This window comes from Oncorhynchus gorbuscha, linkage group LG15, assembly GCF_021184085.1.
Source record: "Oncorhynchus gorbuscha isolate QuinsamMale2020 ecotype Even-year linkage group LG15, OgorEven_v1.0, whole genome shotgun sequence".
NCBI lineage: Eukaryota > Metazoa > Chordata > Actinopteri > Salmoniformes > Salmonidae > Oncorhynchus > Oncorhynchus gorbuscha.
This window is the reverse complement of record NC_060187.1, coordinates 79,759,321-79,767,171: the sequence shown is the minus strand read 5'-3', so window position 1 is coordinate 79,767,171 and position 7,851 is coordinate 79,759,321. Positions and strand designations below refer to the sequence as shown.

The following is a 7,851-nucleotide window of genomic DNA, read 5'->3' as shown; positions in this document are numbered from 1 at the left end:
AAATACTTATTTTCCACCATAATTTGCAAATAAATAAATTAAAAATCCTACAATGTGATTTTCTTTCTCATTTTGTCTGTCATAGTTGAAGTGTACCTATGATGAAAATTACAGGCCTCATCTTTTTAAGTGGGAGAACTTGCACAATTGGTGGCTGACTAAATACTTTTTTTGCCCTACTGTACATATAGCTGATGTGTGTAATTAATGTGAGTGATTTGGCTCAGTTGTAGGCCTACCCAGTAGCTGCAGACATAAATATTCTATTGAACTACAACTTACTTATGACAAATGTCTTCATGTAGGAGACAGAAAGAAAAAGGACAGCTGTTGAGAATCAGACAGCAGTGCAGCTCTGCAGCAATTGCAAAAATACTCCCCACAATGGGGATGGTAACAGTCAGCACTCGGGGATCTCTACACAAGACTACATCAGAGAAACTCATAATGGCTGCATGGTTTTTATTTACAAGATGCAGTATGTACAAAAGTTCATAGAAAAAAAAAACATTCATTGAAGACCAACAAACAAACAAATATTCAAATTCCACTGCATTGTAAACATATGAATTTGATCAGAAATATTGGACAATAATTTATGTTCTGTATCTTGCTCAATATAAAACACTTGTTAGTGTTTAGTTAGCTTGCGTAGAATATGGCTTTTTATACATATGGCTATGTTGTAACGGTTTCTTATGGCGATAATAGAACTCTGGTGTGCAGACGGTAAATTAAAAGGTTGTTATTCTATACATAATCTTGACTGCAGTTGTACATTCAGTGCAACAATTAAGTGTGCATGTCAGTCACTTGATTGACAAAGCTTACTACATTAGAACAGCTAAAATGGACAGATTGAGAAGAAAAAGCCAACAAAAGTCCTCCAAACCATTTTGTGTGCGCCATTAGAGATCCACTTCAGTGACTTTAGCAACCGCTCTATAGTAGCATCCAGGCAGTCCACATAACAGGAGGCTCCAATGTAGGCAGTCATTGTAAATAAGAATTTGTTCTTAATTGACTTGCCTAGTTAAATAAAGGTTTAAAAAAAAAGACCCAGAAATAACTAATAGGAGCCCACCTTTGGATGGTGGGCTCCTATTGGTTGGTGGTGGTGTGTGTAACCTCATCCCTATTTCCCCTTCATTCTCCATGTGAACTGCTCGTGTGGTTAATACCCTCACTTTTTTACTTTCCAGAGTTGCCCTTTCTTCCTCCCCAGCAGGAGAGGCCAGAGTGGGAAAGGGACAAGTGTCCACCGGGGTCGAGCACCCCAGCTCCAGCCATTTGGAGAAAACAGATGAAGTGAAGTTGAGAAGTTTCTCTGGAGAGGAGGAGACAGAGGGAAGAACTGAAGGGTCAGGATCCTCAAATCTCTGTGAGAGAGGGATGTGATAAGGGAGGAGGAGTTGTTATTAAACAAACATACAGTGGAAGCACTGTCATTGATTGATAGCCAGTTCTCTGGGGAGTTAACCTCTGTGATATACATTGCATACATTATAGGTGACCTAAACAGGAAAATGATGCACCGGTCATTGCATAGTCAAGCCACATGGTCAGGAAAAAAACAGGGATGCAAACTGGTGAGGACCCAAAAAGGTGACCCCCCCTGAAACATGTAAAAAAAAAATCCCTGCTCGGGGGAAATGCAGGGTTTAACTCATTAAACAACAAATAATATGATCTACATGATCAGTAACTGTGTGCAAAATCAAAAAAAGTGGTTAAAGTGAACCTAACTCACAGCTAAAAGATGTAAAGCAAGAAATGCAATGTTATTTGTTGCCTAGACTTTACTGCAAATGACACTCAAGTCTTGTGGAAAAAAAAAATATACTAATATTGCAGTTAGCCATGACAGCCTTTATAATAGAATGCTTGTGACCACACACACCTAAATATTGCACTTGAAAAAAAAAAACATATTTAGTACAAATAGAAAGAATCAAACAGGCATTCTATTTTTGCTCTATTATAGCGGCCACTATGGTAGACATTGATCCAGTGCACAAGGCTACATGTGTGCAAAAAATTAAATAATCCCCACTCCTTCACACACGTGTTACTGTTATATTCAACACAACAAAAGCAATATCTTTGGGCTACACTGCACATTATTACACTGTACACTTTCTGCCTGAGTACATCTGTTCTTCAATGTGCCAGCAGAGCATGATACCTTTTGTTGGCATAATTTATCTCTTTCAGGCAGAGTACTACACCTGGCATAGCCCTTTTTATCCACTGGCGCCGGATTGAAAATGTGAGAAAGTGTGTGGTGTTCAATTCACCTCTATAGTGACGTCCAGTTTAAACCAGGCCCAGTTTCAGCTCCACCTAACTGCTTAATTAACAAGCAGCGCCTAATTTTCACCTAATTCTCCCATTCTGAAAATTAACCACATACTGTACTGTAGAGGGAAAATATTAGTGCACAGATAGTAGTTAGTTCGTTTTCTAGTTAACGATAACGTTTCAAATTGCCAGAGTCCAGTAAGCAACTAACGCTTCATAGTTTGAGGAACGGCAAGGAGTCGTATAAAGTTACCAGTTAATACTGGTAACTGGTTAGGTTATTAACGTGAGCTCATCTGATGTTGTAGCTGTCTGACTTCATTAGCCAGCTAATTTTCACACCATAAACTCAATTATTTGATCAGTTAAGTTGGCTAATGTTGCTCAACATTTCCCTGGCTAGCTAACGGGTAATTCGATACAGCTAACGTTAGCAAGATACTAAAAATATTTGTTTCAACACACTTTCTCCCTCACCTCAAACTTCCCAAATACCAGTTGTTTTTCGGTTACAGCTCATGAAGTACACTTCATCACCTTCTCACCCCCGTCTCCGTGGTCAGGCTTCTCACCCACATGTCGTTATCGTTCAGGAGATGCGCTGCTGTAAATGAACTTGCAACCTGACTTCCACGCTCTTTCCAGAGCGCGCGGTTGTTGTCTCTTCAGTCGGGTGCTGCATTCTGTTGTTATGTGAACGGTTGGCGAAGCCTTGAAAAAACGTTTTTATCCCCTGTTTTAACAATTTTCTGTCTTTTTTTTACTCGACTACATGGCATCTTTAGTGTTTTGTTGCATTTACTATGGCATAGTTGTTTTATGTTTTACATAACTTAGTCCAAAATGTTTAAGGCTGCTGTGTGTCTCTTTTGAGTACATGCTGCTACTTGTTCACCCCCACTGGCAACCTACAGTACACTCTCTTATCCAAAACAGTTCATATAGGCTACTAGAGTCATAGCCTCGGAAAGTAGTTTGGGGAAGAAAGATTTTCCGGCAATACAGACGGAAAATATTGTTTCGCTAATACAGGACCAATGCACGACTTTAGTGAAAAAGTTACATTGGGGGGGTGCACCCTCGGCCCCAAACCTCCCGCGGCTATGACTAGAGTATGTCCACGACATGGTAAAGTTATACCTACCCCTTTTGTCATACCCCTGCCACCCAGGGCTTGTATAAGGTTGGAGATGAATTCGAAGCTATGGTGCCCTGGCCACAGCTTGCTGCGGAGCTGGAGCCAGGAGTCAGAGAGAACAGTCGCAGCTCGGAACACACAACACTGGAGGGGCAGCAAGGCAGAAGCAGGATTTTAGACACAGAGGTTACGCTGATGATTTGAATAGACGGAGCACCACACAGAGCTGATCATCATTGTGCTAATCAAAGGTTATTGATTATCCTGCCCAGTAACGCTGACAACAACACACATTTAGACTTTAGAGTACTGGAACCAGTGGAGGCTGCCAAGGTGAGGGACGGCTCATAAAATGTTTGGAAGGGAGCGAATGGTTAATACCATTCCACAAACTCCGCTCCAGCCATTACCACGAGCCGGTCCTCCCGCATTGCTCAACAGAGAATCAGAATGAAGGATTTAATGATAGACATAGCAGATACACTAAGTGTGACATGTTTGTATAAAACACGAGAATAAATAATTTAGTAAAATGGTGTAATTTAATCAATAGATGGTGCCTCACCGGATCAGTGTTGCACAGCAGGTTGACATTGTAGTGGTGTGAAATCCAATAGTCTTTAGGGAACACCTTACGCTTGGAGGAAAAAACGGGTTCAGGAATCACAGTATTCACAAGAGTATCTATGTCAATAGACAAAAAAATCGAATTGATACAAAAATGTAACCACTAGGAAGTGAACGCATATTTGTTTAAACCACTGTCATTACTCAGGGTGCACGCAGGTACAAAAGGATAGACACAACGTTCAACTCACAAATCCAGCGTGGTCTGAGTTAAGGATGGTTTGAAGATTATCGACAACCCCCCTCAAAAAGTAATCACATCCGCTACCTTGGAGTGTCAATATTGATAGCAACAGAAAAACTGTGAGAGATCGAAGTAAAGAGAGAGAGAGAGAGAGAGATGCAGCAGGTTAATGGATGGAAAATGTATGTGTCCTGCCCATGTGGTTCCAGCCACATGAGAAACATCATGACTTCATGTTAACTTGTTGCTTTAATTAATAGTTTGAGCAAATTAACTACAAATCCAAATGACAGAACCACCATATGAATTACAGTACAATGGTAATGTTTGTCAAATGAATTAAACAAATACAAATCCACTAATCTGGTCAAATGAATTAAACAAATAGAAATCCACGAATCAATCAATTAACTTTTGCATACTCTGAATTTACGTCATCACTGAATTTCTCTTACCTGATCGTAACATCCTTTTATCTTCATGAGAAAGGCCACTTCTCCATTTCTGTGTTTGAAAGCATGCAATACGCAGCTGAAATAAATCCTATGGTCTGACTAGGCAAAGTTTCCTCAGCGGTTCCGTCAAGTGTGTGACACAGAGAGAGAGAGAGAGAGCTCTGAGTCTTTTCTTTTTCCTCTACTGTTGAGACTCCAGCTTAGTTGACCTCTTTTTTTAGAATTCCTCCTTTTGTCTCCCTGGTACTTTCCAAATCTCCACACCCCCTTCTCTCATTCAATCTGCACTGTGCTCTCACTTTGGATTTTCCCACCTCCCAGTTTGTCAAGCTGCAGCCTTTCCCTTTCGTTCTCCCTCTGTCTGTCTGTCTGTCTGTCTCTCTCTTGCTCTCTCTCCCCTGTTGACCCAGTATATTACAGACCTCACTCTCTTCTCACCCTTTAAATGGCTAATGGACAGAGTGAGAGAAACAGACCCACTATCTCTCTCTCTCGCCCTCTGGGCAGTCTGTCTGTGTGAGCTCAGGCAGAGGCTAGCCTGAAAGTTAAAGTGCTTGATATCTGCTCCATGTAAATCTCTCAGCCCCTCCCACCACCAGTCATTTCACCTTCCTATTGACTGACCAAGCCCCCTCTCCCATGCAATTAAATGAAATTAAATTCAAGGGGCTGTATTGGCATGGGAAACATATGTTAACATTGCCAAAGCAAGTGAAATAGATAAACAAAAGTCAAATAAACAATACAAAATAAACAGTAAATATTACTCACAAAAGTTCCTCTCTCTCCCTCTCCCCCCACCCCCAATCCAACTGAGTCCTCAGAAGGCTTAAGTCATGCCATATGTTTTCAATCCCCCCTACGTGTGCCTGAGCGTGTGCCTGCCTCCTTGTCTCCAGTGAGCCAGTTAGTAATACTCACCTAATACTCACCCTGTTGAGTCACCAGAGGATCTCATAAATCAAGAATGATCTTGTATTTTTGGGTGGCTAAAAGGATTGCAACACTGACTGACATAAGCTGCAAGTCATTCAAGTGTGCAAAGTCAATAATAATCATGACAGTGATGCTGATGTTGCTTCTCAAAACAAAATAATAAATTAATAACAAAAAAATGTCCATTGATTTGAAATGGAAAAGTTTCATATCCCACAGTTTGGAGGCTTAGATACTTTCTCACATTTTGATAGCACTTTAGTTTGTGGTACAATAGTTTATTATTTCAAGTGCTACTCAGATATTTTTGTTATGACAAACTACTATTGAGAAAGTGAGTGGGGATCAGAAGTAGATCAATTAGTACATTGTCATGTTCAGGTTTTACGAAGTCATTGTTGTAGTACTATTTCTTGTGTCACTTCCATTTTGAACATGGGCCAAGAGAAACAGCGAATGTTCTAGAGGTCCAAAGGGAAAAGGAAGACAGAGTTCTGCAGTCCAACAGACCAACATTCTTCAGCCTCCCAGAGGCACCATCAGTCCTAACTCTTTTCACCTTGGTCCTCTGTATAGGGCAGTAGGATGATCCCTGATCTCAGGTCAGTTTAGCATATTCTTCATTTATGGTTCAGGTTAGGATGTGGTAAGGATAAGATAGTCCTAGATCTGTGTCTAAGAGCTTCTACCCAGAGTGTATATACAGTGCACTCTGTAATTATTGGATCAGTGAAGAATGTTTTCTTTTGGCTCTATACTCCCAACACTTTGGATTTGAAATGATACAATGACTATGAGGTTAAAGCGCAGACTGTCAGCTTTAACTTGTGGGTATTTTCCTCCATATATGGTGAACTGTTTAGAAATTACAGCACTTTTTGTATATAGTCCCCAAAAGTATTGGGACAAATTCCCTTGTGTGTATTAAAGTAGTCAAACGTTTAGTATTTGGTCCCATATTCTTTGCATTCAATGATTACATCAAGCTTGTGACTTAATGATCTTGTTGGATGCATTTGAGGTTTGTTTTGGTCGTGTTTCAGATTATTTTGTGCCCAATAGAAACGAATGGCAAATAATAATAATGTTGTCTCATTGAGTCACTTCCATTGTAAATAAGAATATAATATGTTTCTAAACACTTCTAAATTAATGTGGATGCTACCATGATTACGGATAATCCTGAATGAATTGTAAATAATGATGATTGAGGAAGTTAAGACGCACAAATATCATACACCCCAAAAATGCTAACCTCCCATGTTATTGTAATGGTGAGAGGTTAGCATGTCTTGGGGGTATGATATGAAATGCTAACCTCCCATGTTATTGTAATGGTGAGAGGTTAGCATGTCTTGGGGGTATGATATGAAATGCTAACCTCCCATGTTATTGTAATGGTGAAAGGTTAGCATGTCTTGGGGGTATGATATTTCTGCATCTGTAATTTTGTTTTATTGTCTACTCTACTATATTATATGACCTAACGTTCCACCAGTGGGCTGGCCTACAGTTTACAATATCAAATCAAACATCGACTGGGTCATGTGTAACCAACTGTATTTCTTTGTTCTGTGTTGAAAACACACTAAGTAGGTATGATTCACTGGTACATTCTATTTATATTTATATATTTTTTAAAGCTCAAATTTCACCCACTCTTTCTAATGAACTTTAATAAAAAATGTTTAACCTTTTTGTAACTAGGCATGTCAGTTAAGAACAAATTCTTATTTACAATGACGGCCTACCCCGGCCAAACTAGGACGACGATGGGCCAATTGTGCGCCGCCCTATAGGACTCCCAATCATGGCCGGAGTGACGCCTCTTGCACTGAGATGCAGTGCAAGAGTAGAACTACACACAAAAATGTATGTTATAATACTCCCTAATTTGCTCAATCATTATATACATACACAGTATTTAAAAAAAACACAGGGCATGAACTTGAACAAAGCCTCGTGGTACTGGATTTTACAAGTCTGCAGACTTCAGCAAAAGCCTTCTGAAGGGGATCAAATAACTGCGAAAACGCAAAAAGCTTTGCAGTTATTTAGTTTTATTAATGAGTTACGAGCTCGTTAGTGAAGAAGCCCCCTGCTGATGTGGTAGTATACAACACAATGATATGTTGAGGGACTGAGATCTCATTATGCAAGGGTTTTTACGTTGCGTGTCACCCGAAGACCTGGAACTGTTGTTTTACACC

General features: G+C 40.0%; 1 protein-coding gene across 3 annotated transcripts; it reads right to left on the bottom strand.

Annotated features, from left to right (window-relative positions):
* Positions 1 to 447: 447 nt before the first annotated feature.
* Positions 448 to 5,426, bottom strand: LOC123998156. 3 transcript variants are annotated; one of them, XM_046303133.1, is made up of 5 exons: positions 4,706 to 5,426; positions 4,258 to 4,367; positions 4,005 to 4,076; positions 3,446 to 3,583; positions 448 to 1,327 (listed from the first exon to the last, which is right to left on the bottom strand). In XM_046303133.1, exons 1-5 carry the CDS (start codon positions 4,716 to 4,718, stop codon positions 1,184 to 1,186), a joined length of 477 nt encoding a protein of 158 aa, XP_046159089.1. In that variant the 5' UTR covers positions 4,719 to 5,426; the 3' UTR covers positions 448 to 1,183. The 3 variants fall into 3 exon arrangements, with proteins under 3 accessions (XP_046159089.1, XP_046159087.1, XP_046159088.1); XM_046303131.1 differs by having other exon boundaries at positions 448 to 1,379; positions 4,706 to 5,411; XM_046303132.1 differs by lacking the exon at positions 4,258 to 4,367 and having other exon boundaries at positions 448 to 1,379.
* Positions 5,427 to 7,851: the final 2,425 nt, after the last annotated feature.

What these genes read in the sequence shown, in the direction of transcription:
- LOC123998156 (XM_046303131.1), bottom strand. An exon ending in ACTCAGACCACGCTGGATTT is followed by an intron (nt 4,077 to 4,257) that starts GTGAGTTGAACG and finishes TTTTCCTCCAAG; the next exon opens with CGTAAGGTGTTCCCTAAAGA. An exon ending in TGCTGTGCAACACTGATCCG is followed by an intron (nt 3,584 to 4,004) that starts GTGAGGCACCAT and finishes CTGCCCCTCCAG; the next exon opens with TGTTGTGTGTTCCGAGCTGC.